The sequence below is a fragment of the Squalius cephalus genome (assembly GCF_949319135.1).
Source record: "Squalius cephalus genome assembly, chromosome: 22".
NCBI classification, from domain to species: domain Eukaryota; kingdom Metazoa; phylum Chordata; class Actinopteri; order Cypriniformes; family Leuciscidae; genus Squalius; species Squalius cephalus.
The window spans coordinates 10,561,612-10,577,019 of NC_137143.1; the positions used below are offsets into that span (position 1 = coordinate 10,561,612).

A 15,408-nucleotide genomic window follows, 5' to 3' on the forward strand; every position below is an offset into this window, starting at 1 on the left:
ATTTATTGGCTACAGCCTTGCTGACAACACCTGAAATAAACTGTACAAATGTATCTGTGGCCTAATACAATTTTTGGAACCTATATTGGTGTGATAATGTTGTCCTCAGTTTCTTGTGTAAATAAATTAGAAAAAGATCATGCAAGAACATGAAATAAACCATGTCTGTTCTTTGACGATGAAGTGAGTTTTGCAACAGGAATATCATAAAAGTAGTAATACAAATCAAGACGCTAAGATTTAGGACTCTACTGCAGGATTTAAGAGGTTAGCGACCTGAGGTTGCACAGCAAAACTGACTAAAGTAAATATATGATAAACATTTGTCCCTGTTTTTTTTTGTTCATGTAAATGCCATTTTACACATTTGCATCTATTTTTCTGCAATTTCGAATTCAAACCATAGGTGTTTTAATTATTGTCTTCACACTTATAAGTGTGAATATTTACTGTACAAGTTCTCAAATTCAAATGCTACTCTTTTACCTTCACATGGGTCACGGTGTTTAATCAGTGTGATTAAAACAAGCTATTTTTCATGCAAGGTTAATTTTATGTTAGATAAGACTTTACCTAACACGCCTAATAATGTGCCTCTAATGGTTGAAAATAAAATAATTACCAAAGTGTACCGTATTTCTGGAAAGCACCAATTACAATTTCACAGCTCTGATAGAGCCAGCATCCGTTCAATTGTGCTTCTCATGTTAAATGCTGTGTTTCCGTGATTGTTGATGTGCAAATGTACGCCAGATCAATCGCAGCGAAAGTGATGTGTAAATGAATGCTGGAAAAGTGCCTTAAACAGGTGCCGTTGGCCAGATGTGTTTCTGCACAGACAGCTAATGGATCTCATTAAGCATACAGGTGGATGTCTAATGACTCTACATACAGCGAGAGATACTGCGAAAGGCTCGGACGTCCTCAAATGAGTTCGGGGAACGAGGGGAACAGAGCAGCCGGTCCGCCTGCCCTGAACGAGCGCTTTCTCTCAGCTGCGTAGCTCACCTCATCCAACACGGCCTCGGCCTCCTCCTCGCTCTTCCCGGGGTAACGAATCCTCATCTCCCCCAGCGCAGCCAGCGTTTGCTGCATCAGCTCGGCCTCCTGCTCTTTACTCAGCGGGGTCTCTCCCTGCGCCTGCACATGCAAAGAACCCACACAATAAAGATGAGTTATTAAGTGTGACGTCTTTTCTCTGCAGTCATCAGGTTTGTTTTGGCCATCACAGCAGTGTGTTCATATGGCACCTGACTGCTCGCTGTGGGAAGGAAAAAACAGCGATCTTTACTTTTAGACATTAGGCTTCACAAACTGAGCAAAAGTTTTAAAATTACAGAATATATTAGGGTTAGGCATATCAGAGTCTGAGGCCCCACAAGGTTGAATCACAGAAATCTTAAGAACATATAGATTTCTAGTTTCTAGTATGTTATGTCGATAAAATAGTTAAGTTTCATCCCAAAATCAAAAGAAAGAAGAAATTTAAATGTCAATTAACTGCATTGTTCTCCTAAAACTTTCATTTCAGTAATGAAAAAAAAAAAATATATATATATTTATCAAAGTATTTTTGGTAATATTTTTTGTGTTGATTTAATGTTAAAAATCTTTTTCTTTTTTTTCTGCAACATAGTAAAACACTAATCAAAAGAGATCATCATGGAGAATAATGGAAAATACAAAAAGATTTGTACACTGAAAAAAAAAAAAAGAAAAAAAAACCTAAAATGCTTCATGTGATAACAAAATAAAAAATACTATTTAAAATCCCTGAATCAACCTAAACATATTTGACAAATCTAAATTAAGGGGTTGAATCAGGTAGCAATAGCTCAAAATAACCAGGTTATCAGTTCTTAGTGTAGAATATAAATTATAAATTTAGCATTCAAATGAATTTATATGTATTAGTGCTGTCAAATCGATTAATTGTGATTAATCGAATCTAACATAAAACCTTGTGTTTATATATATATATATATATATATATATATATATATACAGGGTGCGATTTGTGAAAAAAACAGAGGGGGGGATGTTTTCAAATATTTTTATTCATAAAAATAAACTTGAACATGAACTTCATAACTTCATTTGCAGGAATTGTAAAATCTTTTTTCTTATTAACTCATGAAGTAGCCTATAGACAATTATTTTAACGCAATATTTTTACTGTAATAGCTTATCTTTCCCCACCAGTGATGCGCGGGTCAATGTATAAACAAACCGCACCCGACCGACGTTTTCAACTAACCCGCCCGCAACTCGGACCGCAAAAAACGAAAAAGAAAATATTGTACCCGACCCGCTTCCTGACCCGCATTTTTTTTAAAGTATAGCTATAATGCTCATCGTAGCTCTTAATATAACTTAATATTCTAATTTTGTCAAGAATTATAAAAAATCGTCAATATAAGCTCATAATTTGTACTAAAATAGTCTAAATATTTAGTTTTAAAAACAATTTTAAAAAGCTGGCTATGTCTATTTTGATGTTTCTGCGCAAGTTCAGCAGACAGTGAGGTTCGGGTTTGTTCCGATCAGAGCTCGTGAGCGGAGAGCGCATTTCTGAATATTCCGCTCCGCTCATGGTCGCTCGCCCAACCCAGATGGCCTGCTGGTTCGAAAATATGTGGAATAAGGGCTGCCTCCGACTATTTTTTTTTCTTGTCGACTAGTTGTTCATTTAAGCCATTCGTGGACAAATAGCCCCTTTATATTAAATTAATTACTTAAAGGCTAGCCTACAGGAATAAGCGTAATGACCGCACGCTTAAAGCTTGCCACAAAGAACCGGTTGAAGTAATGATTATGAATGTGTCTAAATTAGCAAGGAGACATTTAATTGTTTAGTAATAAACTGGTGTTTTCTGTGTCGCTGCAAAGATGAAGTTGACAATGCGGAGATTGCGGACTCGCCATGAACGCCAGAGAGAAATGTATACATTTCATATGGATTAGCCTACATAATCAGAGTATAGCCTATTTATTTTGGTTTGAATATTTTCGTTTAAAAGTAGACATTTCAAGCTTTCTGTAATATATAGCCTATATTTATCAAATCTGTGAGGCACAAGTTGAGTTTCGGCGCCCTCCAGTTCACATGCAGTGATCGCGTACCGGCGCCTTATTTTGTCTGCTATATATTTGCTTCTTATTTAATAAATACGGGCAATTGATAGATAAAACATTGATCAAAATTAAGATACAATTTATACAAAACGAAAATCTTTTAAAAAGAGTTTTCTATAAAACAAAACTTAATGAAGTCGTCAAAATCATGTTTTACCAAAAACAGCGCCGTTGCTAGGAGGGCGCCAGCGCCTCTGCCTCTCAGCGCCTCTGCCTCACGAGTGGATGATAGCCCTGAAGACGCCTAGCAATGATATACCTTTAGTGGTAGTATACCTTTAGTTAAGTTATCGCAGCGCGCTAAGAGACAATGTTATTGGAAAATGCAGCCCAGGTATATTCATAATGGAGATTCCAAAGCTCTCTTCTTTGGTCAGAACCATGGAGAGCGATCGCGGATTTACTTTTACAATGCAACACAATATTTAAAGAGCATCAAGCTATTAAAATCTATATTATGTATACACACAGATAATATAACAGTAGGCTATATTAGTCAATATTTTTTTATTAGGTTAAGCAGTGATTGGATAACGTTTTTTTATTTTATTTTATTTAACGTTTTTAATTTAAGGCCCACCCACAATTGGTCTGGCTTATCCAAAACTGGAATCCTGGCGCCGTGCCTGGTTGGTCGTGCCAGTTTTGTGGTTATCAAATGTGCAAATAGCATCGCAAGAAGTAGCCTACACATGACAAATCCAGCACTTTGGTCATCATCTTTCATTATTTCGGCAAATGTCTCCCACACTTTGCTCTTTCTATTTGTGTATAATTTTGCGGAGCTTCCACTCCCCAGTCTTCACCTTTTCTCTTGCCGCCTCCATCTCGACCTGCAGACTGAGCTCATGCGTCATCTTCGCGCCAGTTATTCAGCCAATAAAGTGTAAATTAAATTTAAAACGTATTCATAGAAAATTGTGTCTAGAACTATATCAATTACAAAGGTTTAATTGGCATCTTTATTTCAAACGACCCGACCGACCGCGACCCGAATATCATTAAAAATATTTTTGGATGACTCGTAACCGCGGGTAACCGCGGGTGACCGCAGGCACCCGCTCATTTCGGATCAACCCGCGCATCACTGTTCCCCACACATATGAACTGTGATCATGCACAACGAAAAAACATGCAAGAATTAAATCCCCCTCCCAGTACGAATAGTGCCACTCTGCTAGACATGTCAAAACACTTATTTATGGCACATTACAGCGCTTTACTTGGTTTACCGTAATAGACTAGGCTACTTCTATATCAGCCTCTGCTGAACCACGTATTGATAGCAAAGTTAAACTATCACAGAAACAGTTTTACTGCTGCAGTTAAAGTAATAACGTTAACTTTACATCGCGATGCTGAGCTACAGTGAAATGATAGAAAAGACAGATGCATTATCTGTTAGTCAATTCGCCTCATTCGGACCGCGGAACCTCTATAGCGTGTGTAAACGCGTCTTTACATTGACTTAACATTGAAATATATATATTGAAATCCATTCCATTCTGAATAAACAAACAACGCAGTTCACATGCTTCGTCCTTGCATTTTTCACTAAGATAATGATTAATAAATGCATGCACGCACAATTATCAGTGAACTTATCTGCAATAAATGTTGCATATATGTTTTATATGCACAAACAAATGCCTTTTAACTTATGTGTGCAAAATTCAGAGTGCAGCAATTTGTACAAATAAAAAGTCAGGCCTATATGTGTTGTAGCCATTAAATAAGAACATTTAGTTTCATATGTTAAAATAGTATAATGTTATTTTTTTTCATCTATGTCGATTATGAAAAGTGAACAGCATGAGTAAGATAGGATGCGCAATAGTATAGGCTAAATAACTGTCCATGTCTCTCGATATAAATATGAGAGAGACATGGAGTGGGTCAGACATGATTTTGACCACTTTATTAAGTTTTGTTTTGTAGAAAACCTTTCTTTAAAGTGAATTTCGTTTTGTATAAATTGTATCTTAATTTTAATCAATTTTACATCAATGAATTGCCTGGATTTGATAAATAAGAAGCATCATAGAGGCGCCCGCGCGGTCACATGCATTGCACGTTAACTGGAGCGCACCTCATCATTTATTAACCGAAACTCAGTGTATGCCTCACAGACATGAGAAATATAAAGAAAGCTTGAAATGTCTTTAAACGAAACAATTCAAAAACTAAAAGAAATAGGCAACTCTCTGATTATGTAATCCATGATTCTCTCTGCGCGTTCACTACGGAGATGGCGATCGTCAACTTCATCTTTGCAGTTCCAGCCGACACTGTTTATTAATAAAAATCAATGCACGCCTGTCACCTGATTTACAAATGCACATCTTGCTTGTTGCACGCACACATTATACATATTACGAAATAATGAGATATTATGTTGAAATAACATTATTTATAATAGCCTAATAAATCTTTAAGAATATTTGATTGAAAGCGGAATAATTAAAATAATTGAATATTAAATATTAAGTGGCCTATGTTTGCTCATTTATTATTAGTATTTATATATAATATGTCTAGCACCCCCTCAGCACCTGCGTTAAAAAATTAGCCTATCTGACGCCGTCCCTGGTTATAACGGCCCACGTATAAAAAAATTTTTTCGGGTTTAAATCGGGCTCGGGCTCATAATTACAGTTAATGTGTCGGGCCGGGCCGGGCCGGGCCGGGCTCGGACACAACGTGCATGGGCTCGGGTAGGGTCGGGCTTGAATTTTTGGGCCCGATCTAACACAGCCCCACTGCCCAGCGGACCTGCAACCGTCTCGCAAGTGTTGATAGGCTATTACTCGTGAGGTGTAACCAATCAGATAGCGCCGTGGGCGGGACATTGAGCAAGTCTACAGAGTGGTAATTACAGAAAGTTTGCGGCAGCTATGTCAGAGCCAGCCAAAGTAGCGCATTTTAAAATAAAATTGACTTTAATCAAACCACGGATCCGTGATAAGTTTTGTGATCCGTCTCGTCACTAGTGTAGTAGCACTGATCACTTTGAGGGGGGGATAAATTTATCCCCACCGGGGATAAAAATAATTAAGCAGAGGCAGGGATACAATGACCAGAAAGGGGGAAATCCCACGCATCCCCCCTGGCAAATCGCACCCTGTATATATATATATATATATATATACAGTGAGGAAAATAAGTATTTGAACACCCTGCTATTTTGCAAGTTCTCCCACTTGGAAATCATGGAGGGGTCTGAAATTGTCATCGTAGGTGCATGTCCACTGTGAGAGACATAATCTAAAAAAAAAAAAAAATCCAGAAATCACAATATATGATTTTTTAACTATTTATTTGTATGATACAGCTGCAAATAAGTATTTGAACACCTGTCTATCAGCTAGAATTCTGACCCTCAAAGACCTGTTAGTCTGCCTTTAAAATGTCCACCTCCACTCCATTTATTATCCTAAATTAGATGCACCTGTTTGAGGTCGTTAGCTGCAGAAAGACACCTGTCCACCCCATACAATCAGTAAGAATCCAACTACTAACATGGCCAAGACCAAAGAGCTGTCCAAAGACACTAGAGACAAAATTGTACACCTCCACAAGGCTGGAAAGGGCAACGGGGAAATTGCCAAGCAGCTTGGTGAATAAAGGTCCACTGTTGGAGCAATCATTAGAAAATGGAAGAAGCTAAACATGACTGTCAATCTCCCTCGGACTGGGGCTCCATGCAAGATCTCACCTCGTGGGGTCTCAATGATCCTAAGAAAGGTGAAAAATCAGCCCAGAACTACACGGGAGGAGCTGGTCAATGACCTGAAAAGAGCTGGGACCACCGTTTCCAAGGTTACTGTTGGTAATCAGTGCCGTCGCTGGTGGGGTGCGAGGCCCTGTGCGAACTTGAAATGCGAGGCCCTGCTCTTTGATGTGTATGCTCAATTGCGCATGAATTACAGTCACACGGACGTAGCTGTTCTAATTCTTTTGCACGCATAATCTTGCTGCAATACGTTTTTATCAAGTAGAATAATACAGCATAATCATGCACATAGTCTCAGCTATGACTTTTTGCTATGTATTTCAGAGGGGAAAAAAATCAACTGTGCAACCACGAATGGCTTTACATCAAGTCAGGTCGAGAATTCGCCTACTTAGCTCTTATGTGTCTTAATGGTCCAGTGGTAGAACTTTCACCTATCATGTCAGAGGGTTGTAGGTTCGAATCCACTGTCGTATGGTTTTATTTTTCTCGTAAAACGTTAGTTTTTTTTTCTCATCAAAACCGATTATGTTAATCAGTGGTTGTATATCAAGCAGGGACACATTTGTGTGCATTATGTTAGAGTATCCACAACGGATTGAAGCGCGCGTCCAAATGAAGACAGTGCGGCGTGTGCGCAAGCCACACGAGAAAACACTGTATCCGCGCCTCTGATCGCAGCGGCAACGAGCACTTTGATCACTTGATTTAAAAAACACATTTCAGCGCTAGATCTTCTCTTATTTAAAAAAAAAAAAAACGAACGAAATGAATGATTTGCCAGTTAACTGGATATGTTTTATTTATTTGTAGAATTGTTACATTCGTGACGCGAGATGTTTTAAAAAGTGGTGAAAAAAAACAAACAAAAAAACAGCAGGATTGCGAGGCCCCCTATTGGCGCGAGGCCCTGTGCGGTTGCACAGTTCGCACAGCCTATGCGACGGCTCTGTTGGTAATACACTAAGACGTCATGGTTTGAAATCATGCATGGCACGGAAGGTTCCCCTGCTTAAACCAGCACATGTCAAGGCCCGTCTTAAGTTTGCCAATGACCATTTGGATGATCCAGAGGAGTCATGGGAGAAAGTCATGTGGTCAGATGAGACCAAAATATAACTTTTTGGTCATAATTCCACTAAACGTGTTTGGAGGAAGAAGAATGATGAGTACCATCCCAAGAACACCATCCCTACTGTGAAGCATGGGGGTGGTAGCATCATGCTTTGGGGGTGTTTTTCTGCACATGGGACAGGGCGACTGCACTGTATTAACCCCCTGGGGTCGGCGGTATCGCCGGCGATACCAGCTCACTTTTTTTTATCAGTGTAAAAGAGACTCATAAATACTCTGTTGACTTTGATTTTCCATAGGAGTTTCATACATCAATCGATTCTGTTAAATGTGTATTATTTTTGTGTATACTCACAATAAAAACAAAGTGTTGTGCTTTTTGCCAAATAAAGAAAAATAAACACGAAGCAAGTTCTGCCTTCTCTCTGTCAGTGTAGTCCATTCTGAAACGCGTCCGAAAATGAACAATAACTCAGCGAATACTCAGTCAAACAGACATACAGACACACAGGCATGAAGCTTGAATTCTCTTCTTTTAAATGAAGTAATTTATATAAAAAACAAATATTCTCAGTTCATGTAATCTGTAAGAAAAGAGCGAGATGTCAGTCGTTCTCATCTCATCTAATTATTTTTAATGTGACTCCGCCCACGGAGAGCGCACGCTATTCAAACGCAAATGACTGAGGCAATCCTGCAAACTTGTGAACGCCTCCATATCAGCTCGAGAAAACACAAGTTTAATCAGATCATTGTAGCCTACTTGTTTACACCGTCTCGCAGCGCTGTGAGGAATAATAATAATGGAAAATGTACCTCAGAAGTGCGGCTATTTCGAGGAGCAAGGATCCGACTGAGCTGAGGAATACTGTAGTAAGATTTTTTTCCTTCTCAAGTGAATCGCGTTTCTGTGTGAATGAATGAACGGCAGCCGCAGAGATGTGCGCTGTTTACCACAGCTCGCAAAAAGACAGTTTAAATTTTAAACGCGTTTCTGTGTGTGAATGAATGATGATGTTTTAGCAAACTGTATTGCTATACTGAGATGAGTAAAAATCGACTGAAATATGTTGAAATAAAATGTAGGCTATTTGTATAAGCAACGTATTAAACTGCAAATTAACATTTATATGCCCTAATATTTCATAAAAACAACGTTACAGTCAGGCGAAATATGAAAGACAACATTTTGTTGACTAGATTTGGGTACAGTTTTTACTGTAGAATATACTGCCACATCAAATAAGCTTTTGTTTAGCAATTTCTGCTCATATGTTATATATATATATATATATATATATATATATATATATATATATATAACATACTATTTTTGTCAAAAATAAAGTCATCAACTAAGATGTTAGCTGTTCCAGTGTTGGTTATATTCAAACTAATGAATACATATGAAAATGTAGGCCTATAATCATTTTTTACAAAGAAAGAGTACACTTGAAATATTGTTGAAATTAATAACCTTTTTAATAAAATAGCAAAACATATTTACAAGATAGATGTAAGCAAAATCTTAAATGGTCAATATAAGTCTTCTTCTAAATATATCTTTTGTCCTTGCATTCATTCTTGTGGCTGAAGTGTCACACCTGAATGAATGGCTCATTATGCAGAGTCATTACGCATACTGGGTGTGACATTGTATTCTCAGGTGTAAACCACTCCTCGTTCACGCCCCCCTCGCATATTGGCTTTCCAAGCAAAACCTGTCTTATAAAACAATACATTGATTTAAATTGTGTGTGAACGATTAGGCAGAATGATTTTCACATCATTTTGAAGCCAGAACTCAAAGCGACAACATTCATTAGTCAAAAGTCTTGTTGACACATATTTAGTATGTGTTTTGTGGTCTTATTTCAGCAACTTTCATTTTTATTTTTTTCAATAACCACGCATAAACATTATTCTCTTAAAAATTCAAACATATACATGCATGTTGCTCGCATATTATGGTAGCCCTGTTTGTGCTATATAGAGTGAATTTACACCTTTGCCATTAACATGTTTATAAATAACTGAAAAAAGCACAAATGTCAGAGCATGTCAGAACACCTCCAGGGCCCAGAAAACCCCTCAGACCCCAGAGGGTTAAGGAGAGGATGACCGGGGCCATGTATTGCGAGATTTTGGGGAACAACCTCTTTCCCTCAGTTAGAGCATTGAAGATGGGTCAAGGCTGGGTCTTCCAACATGACAATGACCCGAAGCACACAACCAGGATAACCAAGGAGTGGCTCTGTAAGAAGCATATCAAGGTTCTGGCGTGGCCTAGCCAGTCTCCAGACCTAAACCCAATAGAGAATCTTTGGAGGGAGCTCAAACTCCGTGTTTCTCAGCGACAGCCCAGAAACCTGACTGATCTAGAGAAGATCTGTGTGGAGGAGTGGGCCAAAATCCCTCCTGCAGTGTGTGCAAACCTGGTGAAAAACTACAGGAAACGTTTGACCTTTAATTGCAAACAAAGGCTACTGTACCAACATTGTGATTTCTGGATTTTTTTTTTTTAGATTATGTCTCTCACAGTGGACATGCACCTACGATGACAATTTCAGACCCCTCCATGATTTCTAAGTGGGAGAACTTGCAAAATAGCAGGGTGTTCAAATACTTATTTTCCTCACTGTATATATATATATATATATATATATATATATATATATATATATATATAATATGTATACTGAATATACCCACACATATATTTATACATACATACATACACACACACATATATACATATATACATATATATATATTATACTCGATTTGACAGCACTATTTTTTTTATTTATTTTTTTTATTAGTTGGACTGGCTGGTTTAAGAAAAATCTGTAATTTGTGTCAGGTACCATGTAACCCAGGCATGTTTTCATAAGATTTACCACATTCAATGCTTCATATACTGAGCAAAAAAAAATACAAAAAAAATCCCAAAACTGAATGTAGTCTATGGAGGCTTATTAGAGTTCTACAAACACAGCACAAAATCCTGGTATTAGAAGAGTTTTGAGGAAAGAGTGCAAATCCTAATTAAACAGGTTACATTATTAGAAATGAAGCCTTATTAACTTGATGATCATGCATCCTATATACAATTACTCTGAAAAGAGTATGTAGTAGTCCGTCTTGCTAAACACAATCTAAAATATTATTAAACAGTGCATAAGTGTGTGTGCTGTTTTTCTTGATTAATATTCCTTAATGAGAGTTTGAACAAGGGGGAGTGCTGATATTCACAAGATGAATGTGTCCGTAAATACAGGCCCAATTTAGCTTCACACTCACAATTTTTCCACAATATGACAAATCTTCCTCTCTAAGGTATGCCCAGAGAGAGTGAGAGAACGAGAGTAGATATAGGAGTGTGAAAATGAGAAGAAACTATCACAGTATGAAAACACAGCTTGACTGATTGTGTGTGTGTGTGTGTGTGTGTGTGTGTGTGTGTGTGTGTGTGTGTGTGTGTGTGTGTGTGTGTGTGTGTGTGTGTGTGTGTGTGTGTGTTGAATCTCTATTGTTTGATGGATTGGAATGATTCAGGACAGCGAGGGGAAAATAAAAATTATATTTTTCATTTTTACAAGTGGTGTGTTGCCAGATCTTCTCTAAATCAGCCATCTTTGTGAACATCTGTTCAGACTCTCTAGAGGACATCTAGGGTAAAGAAAAAGATAGATGTGTTTGTGAAATACGTCTGTTCAGAATTAAATACTAGAGTAATGCTTACTGTATACTGCATACACAGTCCAGCAGTGTCTAAAATGACAAATTTCCACATATTTCCCATTTAACTTTTCCACATATTTCCCATGTAACTATGTAGCTATGTCAACTATGCAAACTATGTAGCCTTTGCTATACAGAAACTGTTTAGGGAGAAGAAAAAAAATATGTTAGAGTATGTTGCAATTTTTATGTAAAAATGTCTTAACTTAAGTCAGTCCAACCAAATATTGAGGCATTAAAACATTTATATATGTGAAAACAATCATGAAATAACACAGGTCACATTTATGCACAATATTATCCTTATTTCTAAATTATTTTAATATATATATATATATATATATATATATATATATATATATATATATATATATATATATATATATATATATATACATACATATATATTTTTATTTATTTTTTCTGATTTCTTGGGGTGTAAATTAACCCTTGAACTTCTGGTTCATTCAGGTTAGTGCAGGTCCTTTATTATATACTTAAAGGGGTGGTAAAATGCCCTTTTCACAAGATGTAAAATAAGTCTCTGATGTCCCCAGAGTGTGTGTGTGAAGTTTTAGCACAAAATACCCCACAGATATTTTTATATAGCATGTTAAAGTTGTCACTTTTTGAGGATTTGCAAAAACGCACCGTTTTGTGCCTGGCCCTTTAAATGCAAATGAGCTGCTGCAGAGGGCGGGGTTTCAAGAGCTCCTGTGTGTTAGCAGCAACGATTACCTCACGTAGACACACTAAAATGGCAGAAACTGTTCTGCCTTTAATGTTAAAACGGAGTCAGACAAAGATGGAGAGACTCAAGAAGAAGTGACAACATGTAGAATGCAACAGGACGCCTCTGAATGGTTAGTTGATGAATTTATGTTGCTGATGTGGAGTTAACTATCTTCAATTAGCATATTCTGTCATGATAATCTATAAATCGCTCGTATAGGAACTGTTGTGAGATGCACACAGAGTGACTTTCTATTGCATGTGAAAAGATGGATGCTAAAGTTTGAGCTGACTCACAAATGTACTCTTATACAACAACTTTTCCTCTTCTCAGCACAGACTGCGTGTTCCCGGGGGAGGGGTTTATGTCAATTTTAGGGTTAGTGATGTCACTAACCCTGGAGGAATGTTGTGTAGTCTCTACCAGCCGTTTGTTGTACTCCTTTTCTTTAAAAGCAAATATCTCCCTTTGCTTTGAACTTTGAGCATTGTAACTTTGCAGATGTTGTTTATGCTCAAACAGCAACATTACACACTAACTAAAGTTAGAAAAGTGAAATCATAATCAACTACCCCTTTAATTCCACATAGTGTGCTCTAGTTGTATACTGCAAATTCAGATCAATGTAATCTTTTGACAAGGTATTCCATGCATATGGAATTGCAGCAAATATACTGTATAAATAGAAGGAGCAAATTCCCTATGTGTGACAGAGAGAACCGATACTTGCCGTATTGGGATGAATGGCACCTAGGCTGTTGCTGTGTGGAACTCTGTTTGTGGAACTGTTGCGACTGAGCGACTGGGAGCGAGATGCTGAGTGGAGTCGACCTGGGGTCATCTGCGTCATGGCGGCTGCTGTTTGAGCGGGTGCAGGCGATGCATTTGCCATGTGATTGGCTGTTTTCGGCTGTCTGGTCTCGTTGGTAGGGGACTGCGCAGTCAGAGAGGATATGGAGCGTGGACAGGACATGGAGCGGCGGATGAGCCCAGAAAGATTGGGGGAGCAGGAAGGACCTCGTATTGGTTTAGGGGCAGGTTTCCAATGAACGCGACCTAAAACAAAGAACCAAAGCATTTGACTTCAATTTAAGACACATACATTCACACACCATCCTGGATCACCAAGGACATTAAGTCAAACATCTGAAATCCGTTATTAAAAGCTTAATCACTGCAACATGTGATCATCCTGCAGGCCTGTCAGGTTTCCAACTCAGGGTGGACAGCGAATTGAAACACGCATACAGAAAATCTACGATTTTGAATGACCTCCAGTTTGTGAACTGGCCAGCGGCATGGCCGCTTCATCCGTGAATCTTGAGGGAAGAAGTTGCCAAAAGCGGTATTATAGCAGCTTAGCTCGGGAAATCGCAGATGGCCTCAGGGTAGTGTGGGGCAAACAATGTCACCCCAGAATGGCCTAATGCCCCCTCTGGCAGCAACCCAATCACCAGTGACCCCCTGCACACCAAATAAACCTGTCAGCTTGCTTCTTTGTCCCACTTTTACTGGCTAATGGAAAAGTCATGGCTTAAACTGTGTCAGGCACGAATAATCAATAAACTGCACAATCAATGGCACTTTCCAAAACAGGATACAAACTGGTTTTCCATTATTGAACTATTGCATATTATTATCTTACATAAAATGCATAATTTTGGCCTGTCCTATCACTGTTGGACACTTTCTAAATACTGCCTATTACGTTTTTGCCTGTAACTAATAATCAAACAAAATAATTTTGACATAAGCTGTTAAAATAATTGTTAAAATAATTGTGTAAAAAGTATTAATTGTTAATTTAGCTGTGTCCCATATTTTGTGCACAACCCTGTACAACCTGCACAGTGCATGGTGGGAAGTGAAAATCATGATTTTTTTTTTTTACACAAACTGTAGATTTAAATGAATTCAAGCTCAATCATTCAACCCTGTTGAATATATATATATATATATATATATATATATATATATATATATATATATATATATACAGTATATAGATAGATAGATAGATAGATAGATAGATAGATAGATAGATGCTTGAGCTGCTGGATCACAAGGAACACTCAGCTTCTAAAAAAGCTCTACAGTGAAACACAAACATTTTCGGGCTTGTTTGCACAATTTTCATGGTACGCCAGAAGTGATTCTCAGAACTTATACCCAACCTGTGCCTTTCCCAAGCTGAGCGTCCGGTCTCCCTTTAAACCAGCGGACTGAAACATCAGAAAAGCTCATTAAAGCTGCATGGCATGAGAGCCGGGGGACCTCTCACCACATCACCTGCCGCAGTCAGCCAGTCAAATTAAGAGCCACAGCACTGGGCCAGCGAATACTGTGACCCTAATTAAAAAAGATGGATTTTCTCTGTTTCATGTATTAATTAGGTAAACAAATGCATTATAGTAGATTTACATCTGTAATTTAGCTCAGGCTCTGCAAACGGCACTGAAGATTTAATATGTCTGGCTAGACAAAAGGCTGCTTAAAAGTTTAAGCCATAAGCAGCTCTCGCAGTCATCTGGAAACCATCGAGGGACAGATAGCACATATAAAAGCAGCTCAGCAGCAAAACATCCCAGAACCTCCAAGTCTACCCTAATAGTCCCAGCCCACAGGTGATACATAGCTTTTCCACCGAGGAGACCCCTAAAACCTGGACTAAAACTAGGAACAGATAACGTCAGAAGTCTATTAGTGAGATCAAGTAAAGTTCTCAAAACAACAACTCATTCTGGCAAGGCTGACGCAAAACAAAACTAGATCACTCCCATTACAATCATTAAAGTTTTCTACACTGGAAACATTTGATGCAACTGTGAAACATGTTCAAATGATGCTAAAATGAAATTATTTTATTTGCAATCATTTGTAAATTGATTGCAATCAAATTAATTAACTTCTAACAGCTGCATCAAACAGTGATGGAAAGTGATGAAAGTGGTGTGATGGAAAAATATAGTGAATTACATTTTTTGGGGAT

General features: G+C 38.0%; 1 protein-coding gene across 2 annotated transcripts in view; it reads right to left on the bottom strand.

Annotated features, from left to right (window-relative positions):
• Positions 1–15,408, bottom strand: part of ttll7 (tubulin tyrosine ligase-like family, member 7) — a 177,777-nt gene that overhangs the window by 15,835 nt on the left and 146,534 nt on the right. For both annotated transcript variants that reach the window (XM_079857474.1, XM_079857473.1), the window contains exons 15-16: positions 13,150–13,475; positions 1,009–1,140 (exon numbers count right to left, since the gene is read on the bottom strand). In XM_079857474.1, the coding sequence (XP_079713600.1) occupies positions 1,009–1,140; positions 13,150–13,475 (458 nt within the window). The remainder of the gene's footprint in view (positions 1–1,008; positions 1,141–13,149; positions 13,476–15,408) is intronic.